The sequence below is a fragment of the Salvelinus fontinalis genome, chromosome 2 (genome assembly GCF_029448725.1).
Source record: "Salvelinus fontinalis isolate EN_2023a chromosome 2, ASM2944872v1, whole genome shotgun sequence".
NCBI lineage: Eukaryota > Metazoa > Chordata > Actinopteri > Salmoniformes > Salmonidae > Salvelinus > Salvelinus fontinalis.
In genome coordinates, this window is record NC_074666.1 from 4,024,677 (window position 1) to 4,042,517 (window position 17,841).

General features: G+C 47.8%; 1 protein-coding gene across 2 annotated transcripts in view; it reads left to right on the forward strand.

Annotated features, from left to right (window-relative positions):
* LOC129810586 (sorting nexin-30-like) overlaps positions 1 to 12,771 on the forward strand; it is a 53,373-nt gene extending 40,602 nt beyond the window's left edge. The window contains exons 7-9 of one of the 2 annotated variants that reach the window (XM_055861267.1): positions 5,681 to 5,773; positions 7,206 to 7,358; positions 12,203 to 12,771. In XM_055861267.1, coding sequence (XP_055717242.1) covers positions 5,681 to 5,773; positions 7,206 to 7,358; positions 12,203 to 12,280 — 324 coding nt within the window. In that variant the 3' untranslated portion in view covers positions 12,281 to 12,771. Of the gene's footprint in view, positions 1 to 5,680; positions 5,774 to 7,202; positions 7,359 to 12,202 lie in introns of both variants that reach the window. The other variant, XM_055861257.1, reaches the window with a different exon arrangement.
* Positions 12,772 to 17,841: the final 5,070 nt, after the last annotated feature.

Sequence of the window (17,841 nt, forward strand, 5' to 3'; positions counted from 1 at the left end):
ATGAGAGCTGGGTGACAGGTCATGTTTGTGTTGAGACAGAATGAGAGCTGGGTGACAGGTCATGTTTGTGTTGAGACAGAATGAGAGCTGGGTGACCAATGAGAGCTGGGGGTTTGGGGTTTCTTCAGGCACTACAATCTGGTGTTTATCTCTGATTTTCGCTTCCACCCATCCTAACTGTGGAGGCTATATACAGGGGTACTGGTACAGAGTCAATGTGGAGGCTATATACAGGGTGTTACGGTACTGAGTCAATGTGGAGGCTATATACAGGGTGTTACGGTATTGAGTCAATGTGGAGGATATATACAGGGGTACCGGTACAGAGTCAATGTGGAGGCTATATACAGGGTGTTACGGTACAGAGTCAATGTGGAGGCTATATACAGGGTGTTACGGTACAGAGTCAATGTGGAGGCTATATACAGGGTGTTATGGTACAGAGTCAATGTGGAGGCTATATACAGGGGGTACCGGTACAGAGTCAATGTGGAGGCTATATACAGGGGGTATCGGTACAGAGTCAATGTGGAGGCTATATACAGGGTGTTACGGTACTGAGTCAATGTGGAGGCTATATACAGGGTGTTACGGTACTGAGTCAATGTGGAGGCTATATACAGGGTGTTACGGTACAGAGTCAATGTGGAGGCTATATACAGGGTGTTACGGTACAGAGTCAATGTGGAGGCTATATACAGGGTGTTACGGTACAGAGTCAATGTGGAGGCTATATACAGGGTGTTACGGTACAGAGTCAATGTGGAGGCTATATACAGGGTGTTACGGTACAGAGTCAATGTGGAGGTTATATACAGGGTGTTACGGTACAGAGTCAATGTGGAGGCTATATACAGGGGGTACTGGTACATAGTCAATGTGGAGGCTATATACAGGGTGTTACTGTACAGAGTTAATGTGGAGGCTATATACAGGGGGTACCAGTACCAAGTCAATGTGGAGGCTATATACAGGGGGTACCGGTACAGAGTCAATATGGAGACTATATACAGGGTGTTACGGTACAGAGTCAATGTGGAGGCTATATACAGGGTGTTACAGTACAGAGTCAATGTGGAGGCTATATACAGGGTGTTACGGTACAGAGTCAATGTGGAGGCTATATACAGGGGTACCGGTACAGAGTCAATGTGGAGGCTATATACAGGGTGTTACGGTACAGAGTCAATGTGGAGGCTATATACAGGGTGTTAAGGTACAGAGTCAATGTGGAGGCTATATACAGGGGTACCGGTACAGAGTCAACGTGGAGGCTATATACAGGGTGTTACGGTACAATGTGGAGGCTATATACAGGGTGTTACGGTACAGAGTCAATGTGGAGGCTATATACAGGGTGTTACGGTACAGAGTCAATGTGGAGGCTATATACAGGGGGTACCGGTACAGAGTCAATGTGGAGGCTATATACAGGGTGTTACGGTACAGAGTCAATGTGGAGGCTATATACAGGGGGTATCGGTACAGAGTCAATGTGGAGGCTATATACAGGGGGTACCGGTACAGAGTCAATGTGGAGGCTATATACAGGGGGTATCGGTACAGAGTCAATGTGGAGGCTATATACAGGGGGTATCGGTACAGAGTCAATGTGGAGGCTATATACAGGGGGTACCGGTACAGAGTCAATGTGGAGACTATATACAGGGGGTACCGGTACAGAGTCAATGTGGAGGCTATATACAGGGGGTATCGGTACAGAGTCAATGTGGAGACTATATACAGGGGGTACCGGTACAGAGTCAATGTGGAGGCTATATACAGGGTGTTACGGTACAGAGTCAATGTGGAGGCTATATACAGGGGGTACCGGTACAGAGTCAATGTGGTTAGTTGAGATAATTAAGGTAATATATACATGTACCGGTAGGTAGAGGGAAAGTGACTTTGCACGGATAATAAACAGAGTAGCAGCAGTGTAAAAATGGGGGGTTGGTTGGTGACAATGCAAATAGTCCAGGTAGCCATTTAATTATTGTGTTCAAGAGTCTTATGGTTTGAGGGGGGGGGGGGGGGGGGGGGGGTAGAAGCACAGATTCAACTACAAAGACCCAGGGATCTTTTCGAAAGCCTCATAACGATATACAGTGATTTGGTAAATGATTAACAATAACAAATCAGACATGGAATATCTGTTGAAGCATGGTCAAGTTAATAATTATGCTGTGCATGTGATATATGAAACCACCCAAGACACCTCAAAGATACAGTCCTCCTTCTGATGCTGTAGGACAGGAATGAAACGGCTCAGGCCATTGGTGATTTTTAAAATGGCTGCCGTGTTCAATTGCTGTGATGGGAGAGAACTGAGGATGGATCAACAACACTGTAGTGACTCCACAATAATGATCTAAATGACAGAGAGTGAACGAACACAAATATACAAAATATTCTAAAACATGCATCTTGTATGCAACAAAGGCACTAAAGTAATACTGCCACAACAATAAATAAAAGACATGGCAAAAGAAGACTCTTTTTGGCTAAATGCAAAGCCTTATGTTTGGGGCAAATCCAATACAACACTGAGTACCACTCTAAAAAAAAAAAACGTCACTTACCAGAATGCTAACAAAATGCTAACAAGCAATAAGGAATCCTCATAGAGAATGCTAACTAAATGCGAATGAGCACTTTGCAAACATTTTGTACAGTTTCTGACCTAAACAAGTATAAAAGTAACTCAAAATTGCTACTCAGTTTGCTGCACGCACAAAACGAATATTAGCCAGCAAGGTTCATGATCCAGGAGGGGATTCACTCCTGTTACCAAGCGAATGTTTGATTTTGGAAGAAGCTAACCACAGCTAGATAGCGAACTAGCTACTAAATAAGCGAGTTAACACAAGCCTACAATATTTACCTATTAATATTGATTATGGCGAGACAGCAATTTAAGCCTTGCCATAAGTATTTCAAGCAACTGTAACTTGGTCACTGTCTTCTTGGTAAGCAACTCCAGTGTTAATTTGGCCTTGTGTTTTAGGTTATTGTCCTGCTGAAACATGAATTCCTCTGCCAGTGTCTGGTGGAAAGTAGATAACCAGGTGTCCTCTAGGATTTTGCCTGTGCTTAGCCCTATCCAGTTTCTTTTTTGTCCTGAGAAACTCCCCAGTATTTCCCCGTGGTCAAGCATACCCATAACATGATGCAGCCACCACCATGCTTAAATATATGAAGATTGGTACTCAGTGTTGTGTTGGATTTTCCCCAAACATAAGGCTTTGCATTTAGGCCAAAAAGTATATGACATACAGATCATTATGTAGTGTTGTCCCCCTGACTGACATACAGATCATTATGTAGTGTTGTCCCCCTGACTGACATACAGATCATTATGTAGTGGTGTCCCCCTGACTGACATACAGATCATTATGTAGTGTTGTCCCCCTGACTGGCATACAGATCATTATGTAGTGTTGTCCCCTGACTGACATACAGATCATTATGTAGTGTTGTCCCCTGACTGACATACAGATCATTATGTAGTGTTGTCCCCTGACTGACATACAGATCATTATGTAGTGTTGTCCCCCTGACTGACATACAGATCATTATGTAGTGTTGTCCCCTGACTGACATACAGATCATTATGTAGTGTTGTCCCTCTGACTGACATACAGATCATTATGTAGTGTTGTCCCCCTGACTGACTTACAGATCATTATGTAGTGTTGTCCCCTGACTGACATACAGATCACTATGTAGTGTTATTTGTGCAAATTAGCCATTATATGCGGTAGTCCATCATGTACTGAATTGTGTGAAGTTAAATCCAATTTGTTGTATTGAGTAGAGAAGTGTGCATTTCAGTGACAGGTTTTCAGGGGAACGTTTATAAGACGGGAAGACGCTTCCAGGGGGGCCAGGGTAACAAAATGCTAGGCCACTGATTTTTTTTAAACCATTGTGATACTCGTGTGTAACCTTTATTTAACGAGGCAAGTCAGTTAAGAACAAATTCTTATTTACAATGACGGCCTACCCCCGTGCCTGGATACTAATCGGTATCGTGATACTTGGCCTGGTATCGTATCATTTGTAAAATGTTGGTATCGTGACAACACTAGATCACATATTGTTTTTTCGTGTACCTGCATAACTTTAGGAGCTGGGTTGTTTGTCTGTCTTAGTAGTAAGTATTTTGCATGCGTTTGTTAGCATTTGCCTAGCATCTTCTATGAGAATTCCTTACTTCTTGATATCATTTTGTTAGCATTTGCCTAGCATCTTCTATGAGAATTCCTTACTTCTTGATATCATTTTGTTAGCATTTGCCTAGCATCTTCTATGAGAATTCCTTACTTCTTGATATCATTTTGTTAGCATTTGCCTAGCATCTTCTATGAGAATTCCTTACTTCTTGATATCATTTTGTTAGCATTTGCCTAGCATCTTCTATGAGAATTCCTTACTTCTTGATATCATTTTGTTAGCATTTGCCTAGCATCTTCTATGAGAATTCCTTACTTCTTGATATCATTTTGTTAGCATCTTCTATGAGAATTCCTTACTTCTTGATATCATTTTGTTAGCATTTGCCTAGCATCTTCTATGAGAATTCCTTACTTCTTGATATCATTTTGTTAGCATCTTCTATGAGAATTCCTTACTTCTTGATATCATTTTGTTAGCATTTGCCTAGCATCTTCTATGAGAATTCCTTACTTCTTGATATCATTTTGTTAGCATTTGCCTAGCATCTTCTATGAGAATTCCTTACTTCTTGATATCATTTTGTTAGCATCTTCTATGAGAATTCCTTCTTGATATCATTTTGTTAGCATTTGCCTAGCATCTTCTATGAGAATTCCTTACTTCTTGATATCATTCTTTTAGCATTTGCCTAGCATCTTCTATGAGAATTCCTTACTTCTTGATATCATTTTGTTAGCATCTTCTATGAGAATTCTTTACTTCTTGATATCGTTTTGTTAGCATTTGCCTAGCATCTTCTATGAGAATTCTTTACTTCTTGTTATCATTTTGTTAGCATTCTAATACCGTATACCCCAGGATATCATATACCCCAGGATGGCACAAGCACGGTATGGACGTCTGCATACCACCCAACCATAAAATATTGTACAATCCAGGTGTTGAAAGCTCTTAGAGACTTGTCCAAATAGACTCACAGCTGTAATTACTGACCACAGGGAGATGAATACTTACGCAACAGCAATATTTCATGTTTTACATTTTTATTAATCTTTAAAAAACAACAACATTATTTTGCAAGGAACTGTACGTGTTATTTTTTATTTGAGATGAAAACAGATATTAAATTATGATTTTAAACTAGGATTTCATTAAGAAGTCTAGATTGCAATGATGAGCATAACGAATGGCTCCAGGCAGACTGTGGGGCTTTAGTAGTAGTGTCAGTCTAAGTGAGATCTGATGCAGCGGGAGGGTACATGAACCACAACCATTCTGGGCTGCCAAGTGGCTGTAGCAGTCTGGCCTCTCTCTGTAGCAGTCTGGCCTCTCTCTGCAGCAGTCTGGCCTCTCTCTGCAGCAGTCTGGCCTCTCTCTGTAGCAGGCTGCTAACATCTCTGGCGTGTTTCTGCTCTGTCAGGCTGTTGTAAAGGAGAGGGACTGTGTTTGTGTGTGTGTGTGTGTGTGTTATATTTAGTCTGGTGTGTTTCTCCTCTGCCAGATTGTTCTGAAGAAGAGGGACAACATTCAGGCTGAATACGAGACTAAACTGGAAGCTGCTGCCTTCCGGAAAGAGGAAAGAGCATCAGCCACAGTGAGTCTACTGAACTATCACCTAGCCTGGTCTCAGATCTGTTTGTGTTTTACTAACTCTACTGAACTATCACCTAGCCTGGTCTCAGATCTGTTTGTTTTTTGTGTGTTTTTTTACCAACTCCTATGGTCATTTCCTAGCCTGGTCTCCGATCTGTTTGTGATGTCTATATGGTCATTACCTAGCTATAACAATGTACTTACAATTTGATTTGATTTACTTACAATTCTGTATACTGTCAATGCTAATGCTAACGATCTATGTTTTTCCCTAACTATTCATTTGGACTATTTTTGCGTAATGCTATGCCCATTATAACTTGTTCAGAGCGTAGCCGTATGCCCCGTAGTGCCTTGTTTAGTTCTGTCCCCTGTCCCCTCCCTACAGCAGGTGTTTAGTTCTGTCCCCTGTCCCCTCCCTACAGCAGGTGTTTAGTTCTGTCCCCTGTCCCCTCCCTACAGCAGGTGTTTAGTTCTGTTCCCTGTCCCCTCCCTACAGCAGGTGTTTAGTTCTGTCCCCTCCCTACAGCAGGTGTTTAGTTCTGTTCCCTGTCCCCTCCCTACAGCAGGTGTTTAGTTCTGTTCCCTGTCCCCTCCCTACAGCAGGTGTTTAGTTCTGTTCCCTGTCCCCTCCCTACAGCAGGTGTTTAGTTCTGTCCCCTCCCTACAGCAGGTGTTTAGTTCTGTTCCCTGTCCCCTCCCTACAGCAGGTGTTTAGTTCTGTTCCCTGTCCCCTCCCTACAGCAGGTGTTTAGTTCTGTTCCCTGTCCCCTCCCTACAGCAGGTGTTTAGTTCTGTCCCCTCCCTACAGCAGGTGTTTAGTTCTGTTCCCTGTCCCCTCCCTACAGCAGGTGTTTAGTTCTGTCCCCTCCCTACAGCAGGTGTTTAGTTCTGTCCCCTCCCTACAGCAGGTGTTTAGTTCTGTTCCCTGTCCCCTCCCTACAGCAGGTGTTTAGTTCTGTCCCCTCCCTACAGCAGGTGTTTAGTTCTGTCCCCTCCTTACAGCAGGTGTTTAGTTCTGTCCCCTGTCCCCTCCCTACAGCAGGTGTTTAGTTCTGTCCCCTCCCTACAGCAGGTGTTTAGTTCTGTCCCCTCCCTACAGCAGGTGTTTAGTTCTGTCCCCTCCCTACAGCAGGTGTTTAGTTCTGTTCCCTGTCCCCTCCCTACAGCAGGTGCTTAGTTCTGTCCCCTGTCCCCTCCCTACATTATGTGTTTAGTTCTGTCCCCTCCCTACAGCAGGTGTTTAGTTCTGTCCCCTCCCTACAGCAGGTGTTTAGTTATGTCCCCTGTCCCCTCCCTACAGCAGGTGCTTAGTTCTGTCCCCTCCCTACATTATGTGTTTAGTTCTGTCCCCTCCCTACAGCAGGTGTTTAGTTCTGTCCCCTCCCTACAGCAGGTGTTTAGTTCTGTCCCCTGTCCCCTCCCTACAGCAGGTGCCTACAGACGTGGAGAAGTGCCATGACAGAGTGGAGTGTTGCAATGCTGACCTGAAGTCAGACTGGGACCGCTGGCAGAACAACAAGAGACAAGACTTCAGACAGCTACTCACTGGCATGGCAGACCACAACATCCAGTACTATGAGAAGGTAAGAGGGAAGACTACTCACTGGCATGGCAGACCACAACATCCAGTACTATGAGAAGGTAAGAGGGAAGACTACTCACTGGCATGGCAGACCACAACATCCAGTACTATGAGAAGGTAAGAGGGAAGACTACTCACTGGCATGGCAGACCACAACATCCAGTACTATGAGAAGGTAAGAGGGAAGACTACTCACTGGCATGGCAGACCACAACATCCAGTACTATGAGAAGGTAAGAGGGAAGACTACTCACTGGCATGGCAGACCACAACATCCAGTACTATGAGAAGGTAAGAGGGAAGACTAATCACTGCCTTTTGTTATAATATATCTAATTGGCCCTTGCCAAAATCTTAATCCTAACCCAGCCCTTATCTTGACCCTTACATGGTAAATGGTTTGTCATGGTTTTCTTAGTGTAAACCAGGTGATCATAGTTCAACTAGAAGAAAATGGTCTCAGCTCTGATTTTTCCTCTAGTCTCTCTAGTTCCTCCTGTAGTACCTCTAGATCCTCCTGTAGAACCACCTGTAGTACCTCTAGATCCTCCTGTAGAACCACCTGTAGTACCTCTAGATCCTCCTGTAGTTCCTCCTGTAGTACCTCTAGATCCTCCTGTAGTACCACCTGTAATACCTCTAGATCCTCCTGTAGAACCACCTGTAGTACCTCTAGATCCTCCTGTAGAACCACCTGTAGTACCTCTAGATCCTCCTGTAGTACCACCTGTAGTACCTCTAGTTCCTCCTGTAGAACCACCTGTAGTACCTCTAGATCCTCCTGTAGAACCACCTGTAGTACCTCTAGATCCTCCTGTAGTACCACCTGTAGTACCTCTAGATCCTCCTGTAGTACCACCTGTAGTACCTCTAGATCCTCCTGTAGAACCACCTGTAGTACCTCTAGATCCTCCTGTAGAACCACCTGTAGTACCTCTAGTTCCTCCTGTAGAACCTCCTGTAGTACCTCTAGATCCTCCTGTAGAACCTCCTGTAGTACCTCTAGATCCTCCTGTAGAACCACCTGTAGTACCTCTAGTTCCTCCTGTAGAACCTCCTGTAGTACCTCTAGATCCTCCTGTAGTACCACCTGTAGTACCTCTAGATCCTCCTGTAGAACCACCTGTAGTACCTCTAGTTCCTCCTGTAGAACCTCCTGTAGTACCTCTAGATCCTCCTGTAGTACCACCTGTAGTACCTCTAGATCCTCCTGTAGAACCACCTGTAGTACCTCTAGTTCCTCCTGTAGAACCTCCTGTAGTACCTCTAGATCCACCTGTAGTACCTCCTGTAGAACCTCTAGATCCTCCTGTAGAACCTCCTGTAGTACCTCTAGATCCTCCTGTAGAACCTCCTGTAGAACCTCTAGATCCTCCTGTAGTACCTCCTGTAGAACCTCTAGATCCTTCTGTAGTACCTATAGTTCCTCCTGTAGAACCTCCTGTAGAACCTCTAGATCCTCCTGTAGAACCTCCTGTAGTACCTCTAGTTCCTTCTGTAGTACCTATAGTTCCTCCTGTAGAACCTCTAGATCCTCCTCTAGATCCTCCTGTAGAACCTCCTGTAGTACCTCTAGTTCCTTCTGTAGTACCTATAGTTCCTCCTGTAGAACCTCTAGATCCTCCTCTAGATCCTCCTGTAGAACCACCTGTAGTACCTCTAGATCCTCCTGTAGAACCTCCTGTAGTACATCTAGTACCTCCTGTAGAAAGTCAGAGAATCCACAGAGTTGTCCCATTTGAAATCCCCTCCCGACAGTAGGGTCTACTCCCCTCCTCCTCCCGACAGTAGGGCCTACTCCCCTCCTCCTCCCGACAGTAGGGCCTACTCCCCTCCTCCTCCTCCTCCCGACAGTAGGGCCTACTCCCCTCCTCCTCCTCCCGACAGTAGGGCCTACTCCCCTCCTCCTCCCGACAGTAGGGCCTACTCCCCTCCTCCTCCCGACAGTAGGGCCTACTCCCCTCCTCCTCCCGACAGTAGGGCCTACTCCCCTCCTCCTCCTCCCGACAGTAGGGCCTACTCCCCTCCTTCTCCCGACAGTAGGGTCTACTCCCCTCCTCCTCCCGACAGTAGGGCCTACTCCCCTCCTCCTCCCGACAGTAGGGCCTACTCCCCTCCTCCTCCCGACAGTAGGGCCTACTCCCCTCCTCCTCCTCCCGGCAGTAGGGCCAACTCCCCTCCTCCTCCCGACAGTAGGGCCTACTCCCCTCCTCCTCCTCCCGACAGTAGGGCCTACTCCCCTCCTCCTCCCGACAGTAGGGTCTACTCCCCTCCTCCTCCCGACAGTAGGGCCTACTCCCCTCCTCCTCCCGACAGTAGGGCCTACTCCCCTCCTCCTCCCGACAGTAGGGCCTACTCCCCTCCTCCTCCTCCCGGCAGTAGGGCCAACTCCCCTCCTCCTCCCGACAGTAGGGCCTACTCCCCTCCTCCTCCTCCCGACAGTAGGGCCTACTCCCCTCCTCCTCCCGACAGTAGGGCCTACTCCCCTCCTCCTCCTCCCGACAGTAGGGCCTACTCCCCTCCTCCTCCTCCTCCCGACAGTAGGGCCTACTCCCCTCCTCCTCCTCCCGACAGTGGGGCCTACTCCCCTCCTCCTCCTCCCGACAGTAGGGCCTACTCCCCTCCTCCTCCTCCCGACAGTAGGGCCTACTCCCCTCCTCCTCCTCCCGACAGTAGGGCCTACTCCCCTCCTTCTCCTCCCGACAGTAGGGCCTACTCCCCTCCTCCTCCTCCCGACAGTAGGGCCTACTCCTCTCCTCCTCCTCCCGACAGTAGGGCCTACTCCCCTCCTCCTCCTCCCGACAGTAGGGCCTACTCCCCTCCTCCTCCTCCCGACAGTAGGTTCTACTCCCCTCCTCCTCCTCCCGACAGTAGGTTCTACTCCCCTCCTCCTCCTCCCGACAGTACGGCCTACTCCCCTCCTCCTCCTCCCGACAGTAGGGCCTACTCCCCTCCTCCTCCTCCTCCTCCCGACAGTAGGGCCTACTCCCCTCCTCCTCCTCCCGACAGTAGGGCCTACTCCCCTCCTCCTCCTCCTCCTCCCGACAGTAGGGCCTACTCCCCTCCTCCTCCTCCTCCCGACAGTAGGGCCTACTCTCCTCCTCCTCCTCCCGACAGTAGGGCCTACTCCCCTCCTCCTCCTCCCGACAGTAGGGCCTACTCCCCTCTTCCTCCCGACAGTAGGGCCTACTCCCCTCTTCCTCCCGACAGTAGGGCCTACTCCCCTCCTCCTCCTCCCGACAGTAGGGCCTACTCCCCTCTTCCTCCCGACAGTAGGGCCTACTCCCCTCCTCCTCCTCCCGACAGTAGGGCCTACTCCCCTCTTCCTCCCGACAGTAGGGTTTACTCCCCTCCTCCTCAGGGGCAGTAGGGATGACCAGGGATGGTCTCTGTTTAGTGAGTCCTCCAGATCAGAGGCAGTAGGGATGACCAGGGATGTTCTCTGTTTAGTGAGTCCTCCAGATCAGAGGCAGGGGATGACCAGGGATGTTCTCTGTTTAGTGAGTCCTCCAGATCAGAGGCAGTAGGGATGACCAGGGATGTTCTCTGTTTAGTGAGTCCTCCAGATCAGAGGCAGTAGGGATGACCAGGGATGTTCTCTGTTTAGTGAGTCCTCCAGATCAGAGGCAGTAGGGATGACCAGGGATGGTCTCTGTTTAGTGAGTCCTCCAGATCAGAGGCAGTAGGGATGACCAGGGATGTTCTCTGTTTAGTGAGTCCACCAGATCAGAGTGAGTAAGAATGACAGCCTTCTCTCTTCATAAGTGTGAATTTAACCATTTTCCTGTCCCGCAAAGCATTCAACATGTACTTTTGGTTTTCAGGGAAAATGTATGGATTAAAAAGTATAATATTTCCTTTAGGAATGTAGTGGAGTAAAAAAATATATAAATAGTGAAGTACAGATCCTCCCAAAAAACTACTTAAGTAGTACTTAAAAGTATTTTTCCTTAAGTACTTTACACCCCTGTTCCGCTGTTAGAATGTGAGTCAGAATGATTTGGCTTGAAGGAGGTTCCCACGAGGCCCAGTGCTTCTACTGTTAATACATGTCTTTAATGTGTTTTATTTTGTCTTTATTTAACCAGGTAAGTCTTTGAAAACACATTATCTTTATGATGACCACGAGGGAGCGAGTAACATACAAACCCATATTATACTGTCTTTGTGTTGCAGTGCTAAGCAGCGTCACTTCTCTCTCTCTGTCATCTCTCTCTTTCTCTCTCCTCCCCCCTCTCAATCTCTTTCTCTCTCCCACTAACTCATATCCTCCTCTCTCCCTCTAACTCATATCCTCCTCTCTCCCTCTACCTCATATCCTCCTCTCTCCCTCTAACTCATGTCCTCCTCTCTCCCTCTAACTCATATCCTCCTCTCTCCCACTAACTCATATCCTCCTCTCTCCCTCTAACTCATATCCTCCTCTCTCCCTCTACCTCATGTCCTCCTCTCTCCCTCTAACTCATATCCTCCTCTCTCCCTCTAACTCATGTCCTCCTCTCTCCCTCTAACTCATATCCTCCTCTCTCCCTCTAACTCATATCCTCCTCTCTCCCTCTAACTCATGTCCTCCTCTCTCCCTCTAACTCATATCCTCCTCTCTCCCACTAACTCATATCCTCCTCTCTCCCTCTAACTCATGTCCTCCTCTCTCCCTCTAACTCATATCCTCCTCTCTCCCTCTAACTCATATCCTCCTCTCTCCCACTAACTCATATCCTCCTCTCTCCCTCTAACTCATATCCTCCTCTCTCCCTCTACCTCATGTCCTCCTCTCTCCCTCTAACTCATATCCTCCTCTCTCCCTCTAACTCATATCCTCTTCTCTCCCTCTCTCTGTTTCAGTGCCTTGCAGCGTGGGAGTCTGTCATTCCACTATTACGGGACAAGCAGCCACAGGAGACAGAAACGGAGGAAGACTGAGAGACTGCCACCTTTCCTCTGAACATTACATCTCAAACACTTCTCTACCTGAGTTACCAGTGTCAACAGACACTCTCAAAGGGAAATTGCCAAGGAAATGAGCCTTTGGGTCTACAGACAGAAATCGTTTTTTAGTTTTGGTGTTTTCTATTTGTGAAAGCCAGTCGGTCCGACGTCCCATCTTGCCTGCTGGAATCCATGGAGCAGAGTGGATGGATGATACCATGTCTGTCTGGAAGGCCCATTTTGTTCCTTGTTGCACACCAAACTAGCCTTGGTCGTATTCACTACAAAACAAACGGGGGGGGAAAACAGAAAGAAACCGGGAGGGACGACTTGAACAATGTGCACTGATGAATGTGACTCTGACACCACAGACAGGCCAAAGGAAAAGAGAAACTAATATCTACTGTTTTTCCTGTTGTAATTTTCTAGTCTGTTGAGAAATGTTTGTTGCCAATGATCCTTTTTTATAAACGATGCTGATCTTTGATTGTCTCTGATGGTCTCTGATGGTCTTCAATGGTCTCTGATGGTCTTCAATGGTCTCTGATGGTCTCTGATGGTCTCTGATGGTCTTCAATGGTCTCTGATGGTCTCTGATGGTCTCTGATGGTCTCTGATGGTCTTCAATGGTCTCTGATTGTCTCTGATGTTCTCTGATGGTCTCTGATTGTCTCTGATGTTCTCTGATGTTCTCTGATGGTCTCTGATGGTCTCTGATTGTCTCTGATGGTCTCTGATGGTCTCTGATGGTCTCTGATGGTCTCTGATGGTCTCTGATGGTCTCTGATCTAGCCTAAAGCCTTTGAAGAGTGAAGGAGAAGCATCATTGTGTTTCTGTTTACAGAATGTTGAAGAGCACTACCCGATCCAGCTTTCCTCCTGACCAGATCCTCTGGCCAAACATTTACAGGAACCTACTTTACCCAGTAAACATACTGTCTGACTTCTCCAGGGTGTGTTCACTGGTTTTCAAACCATAGCAAGCAGGCTGAAATGGGGAGAGAAAAACCTTAACTTATCCAATAAGAAACGCTTGCTTTCATTGCAAAATGTTTTCTGTGCACTAATGAATACACACCTAGTCTGTCGTTACAAAGAAACATGAACCGCGAGATCACACAAGATTTGGTTCTGGCTTGTCAAGATTACACACACCAGACGCTTCCTCCTGTGCCCAGACACTTCCTCCTATGCCCAGACACTTCCTCCTATGCCCAGACACTTCCTCCTATGCCACAGACACTTCCTCCTGTGCCCAGACACTTCCTCCTGTGCCCAGACACTTCCTCCTGTGCCCAGACACTTCCTCCTGTGCCCAGACACTTCCTCCTGTGCCCAGACACTTCCTCCTGTGACCAGACACTTCATCCTGTGCCCAGACACTTCATCCTGTGCCCAGACACTTCCTCCTGTGCCCAGACACTTCCTCCTGTGCCCAGACACTTCCTCCTGTGCCCAGACACTTCCTCCTGTGCCCAGACACTTCCTCCTGTGCCAAGACACTTCTTCCTGTGCCCAGACACTTCCTCCTGTGCCCAGACACTTCCTCCTGTGACCAGACACTTCCTCCTGTGACCAGACACTTCCTCTTATGCCCAGACACTTCCTCCTGTGCCCAGACACTTCCTCCTGTGCCCAGACACTTCCTCCTGTGCCCAGACACTTCCTCCTGTGCCCAGACACTTCCTCCTGTGACCAGACACTTCATCCTGTGCCCAGACACTTCCTCCTGTGCCAAGACACTTCCTCCTGTGCCCAGACACTTCCTCCTGTGCCAAGACACTTCTTCCTGTGCCCAGACACTTCCTCCTGTGCCCAGACACTTCCTCCTGTGCCCAGACACTTCCTCCTGTGCCAAGACACTTCTCCCTGTGCCCAGACACTTCCTCCTGTGACCAGACACTTCATCCTGTGCCCAGACACTTCCTCCTGTGACCAGACACTTCCTCCTGTGCCAAGACACTTCTTCCTGTGCCAAGACACTTCTTCCTGTGCCCAGACACTTCCTCCTGTGACCAGACACTTCCTCCTGTGACCAGACACTTCCTCTTATGCCCAGACACTTCCTCCTGTGCCCAGACACTTCCTCCTGTGCCCAGACACTTCCTCCTGTGCCCAGACACTTCCTCCTGTGACCAGACACTTCATCCTGTGCCCAGACACTTCATCCTGTGCCCAGACACTTCCTCCTGTGCCCAGACACTTCCTCCTGTGCCCAGACACTTCCTCCTGTGCCCAGACACTTCCTCCTGTGACCAGACACTTCCTCCTGTGCCCAGACACTTCCTCCTGTGCCCAGACACTTCCTCCTGTGCCCAGACACTTCCTCCTGTGCCCAGACACTTCCTCCTGTGCCCAGACACTTCCTCCTGTGCCCAGACACTTCCTCCTGTGCCCAGACACTTCCTCCTGTGCCCAGACACTTCTTCCTGTGCCCAGACACTTCTTCCTGTGCCCAGACACTTCCTCCTGTGACCAGACACTTCCTCCTGTGCCCAGACACTTCCTCCTGTGCCCAGACACTTCCTCCTGTGCCCAGACACTTCCTCCTGTGCCCAGACACTTCCTCCTGTGCCAAGACACTTCTTCCTGTGCCCAGACACTTCCTCCTGTGACCAGACACTTCCTCCTGTGACCAGACACTTCCTCCTATGCCCAGACACTTCCTCCTATGCCCAGACACTTCCTCCTGTGCCCAGACACTTCCTCCTGTGCCCAGACACTTCCTCCTGTGCCCAGACACTTCCTCCTGTGCCCAGACACTTCCTCCTGTGCCCAGACACTTCCTCCTGTGACCAGACACTTCCTCCTGTGACCAGACACTTCCTCTTATGCCCAGACACTTCCTCTTATGCCCAGACACTTCCTCCTGTGCCCAGACACTTCCTCTTATGCCCAGACACTTCCTCCTGTGCCAAATAGTCTCGGGATGAGGTTGAAGTTTAACATGGTGGAATTTATGGGGGTGTCCCAAATCTGTATTTCGTTTTTTATTTAACTAGGCAAGTCAGTTAAGAACAAATTCTTATTTACAATGACGGCCTACCCCGGCCAAACCCGGACGTGTGCGCCGCCCAATGGGACTCCCAATCACAGTCCCTGGATTCGAACCAGGGACTGTAGTGACGGCTCTTGCACTGAGATGCAGCGCCTTAGACCGCTGCGCCACTCGGGAGCAAATGGAACCCTATTCCCTATATAGTGCACTACTTTAGACCAGAGCCCTATGGAACCCAATTCCCTATATAGTGCACTACTTTTGTTTAACAAAGTAGAGCACAATATAGGGATTAGGGTCCAATTTAGGACGCACCCTATGTAGTGCCAACTAGTGTTGGGCTGCCTCCTCCCTCCTCCACTTACTTATGTAACACAGTGTTGACATGGGTTGACATCTCTGAGTAGTGGGCAAAGTCAAAAGTAGTGCACTATATAGGGAATAGGGTTCCATAGGGCTCTGGTCTAAAGTAGTGCACTATATAGGGAATAGGGTTCTATAGGGCTCTGGTCTAAAGTAGTGCACTATATAGGGAACAGGGTTCCATAGGGCTCTGGTCTAAAGTAGTGCACTATATAGGGAACAGGGTTCCATAGGGCTCTGGTCTAAAGTAGTGCACTATATAGGGAACAGGGTTCTATTTGGGATGCACACATACTGTTACACATTTAGATTCTTTGTATAATTGTTGTGTTTTTTCTGACCATGGTGGAACTGTCTCCCTAATTTAGTGTTCGTGACAACACTTCAGCCAGGAAGGAGCTTCAGCCAGGAAGGAGCTATTCTGATGTGTTTTATGTTTGAATAATTCATTATGTTCTAAAACCAGTTGGAATTAAAACATATATATTTGTTTCATCGTCTTCACCTTCGTCATGTTGCTTTGGAGGCACCAGATATAAACCTGCTCTCTGCTTGTTTCCCAAGTGGCACCCTATTCCCTATATAGTGCACCACCTTTGACCAGGGTTCACAGGTGGGTCTGTACTAGCTTGATGAAACCCCCTACCAGAAAGAGGGAACAATTCTCTAGGAAGCTAACAAGACCAAATGAGGAGGGACATACCTGAATTTGCCCAGTAAGATGCACTCGTTTTCATTGCAAACAGTTTTCTATTGAAAAACGTTTATCTACGGTGTGCACTAATGAATACACCCCTGTTGGTTTATTCTGAACTAGTCAACCGACCAGTCCGTCAACCTGTCCCTGAACTAGTCAACCTACCAGTCCGTCAACCTGTCCCTGAACTAGTCAACCGACCAGTCCGTCAACCTGTCCCTAAACTAGTCAACCTACCAGTCCGTCAACCTGTCCCTAAACTAGTCAACCTACCAGTCCGTCAACCTGTCCCTAAACTAGTCAACCTACCAGTCCGTCAACCTGTCCCTGAACTAGTCAACCGACCAGTCATTTAAACTGTCCCTAAACTAGTCAACCTACCAGTCATTTAAACTGTCCCTGAACTAGTCAACCTACCAGTCCGTCAACCTGTCCCTGAACTAGTCAACCGACCAGTCATTTAAACTGTCCCTGAACTAGTCAACCGACCAGTCATTTAAACTGTCCCTGAACTAGTCAACCGACCAGTCATTTAAACTGTCCCTGAACTAGTCAACCTACCAGTCCGTCAACCTGTCCCTGAACTAGTCAACCTACCAGTCCGTCAACCTGTCCCTGAACTAGTCAACCGACCAGTCATTTAAACTGTCCCTAAACTAGTCAACCGACCAGTCATTTAAACTGTCCCTGAACTAGTCAACCGACCAGTCATTTAAACTGTCCCTGAACTAGTCAACCGACCAGTCCGTCAACCTGTCCCTGAACTAGTCAACCTACCAGTCATTTAAACTGTCCCTGAACTAGTCAACCGACCAGTCATTTAAACTGTCCCTAAACTAGTCAACCGACCAGTCCGTCAACCTGTCCCTGAACTAGTCAACCGACCAGTCCGTCAACCTGTCCCTGAACTAGTCAACCTACCAGTCATTTAAACTGTCCCTGAACTAGTCAACCTACCAGTCATTTAAACTGTCCCTGAACTAGTCAACCTACCAGTCATTTAAACTGTCCCTAAACTAGTCAACCTACCAGTCCGTCAACCTGTCCCTGAACTAGTTAACCTACCAGTCCGTCAACCTGTCCCTGAACTAGTCAACCTACCAGTCATTTAAACTGTCCCTGAACTAGTCAACCTACCAGTCCGTCAACCTGTCCCTGAACTAGTCAACCGACCAGTCCGTCAACCTGTCCCTGAACTAGTCAACCTACCAGTCCGTCAACCTGTCCCTGAACTAGTCAACCGACCAGTCATTTAAACTGTCCCTGAACTAGTCAACCGACCAGTCATTTAAACTGTCCCTGAACTAGTCAACCTACCAGTCCGTCAACCTGTCCCTGAACTAGTTAACCTACCAGTCATTTAAACTGTCCTTGAACTAGTCAACCGACCAGTCCGTCAACCTGTCCCTGAACTAGTCAACCTACCAGTCATTTAAACTGTCCCTGAACTAGTCAACCTACCAGTCATTTAAACTGTCCCTGAACTAGTTAACCTAC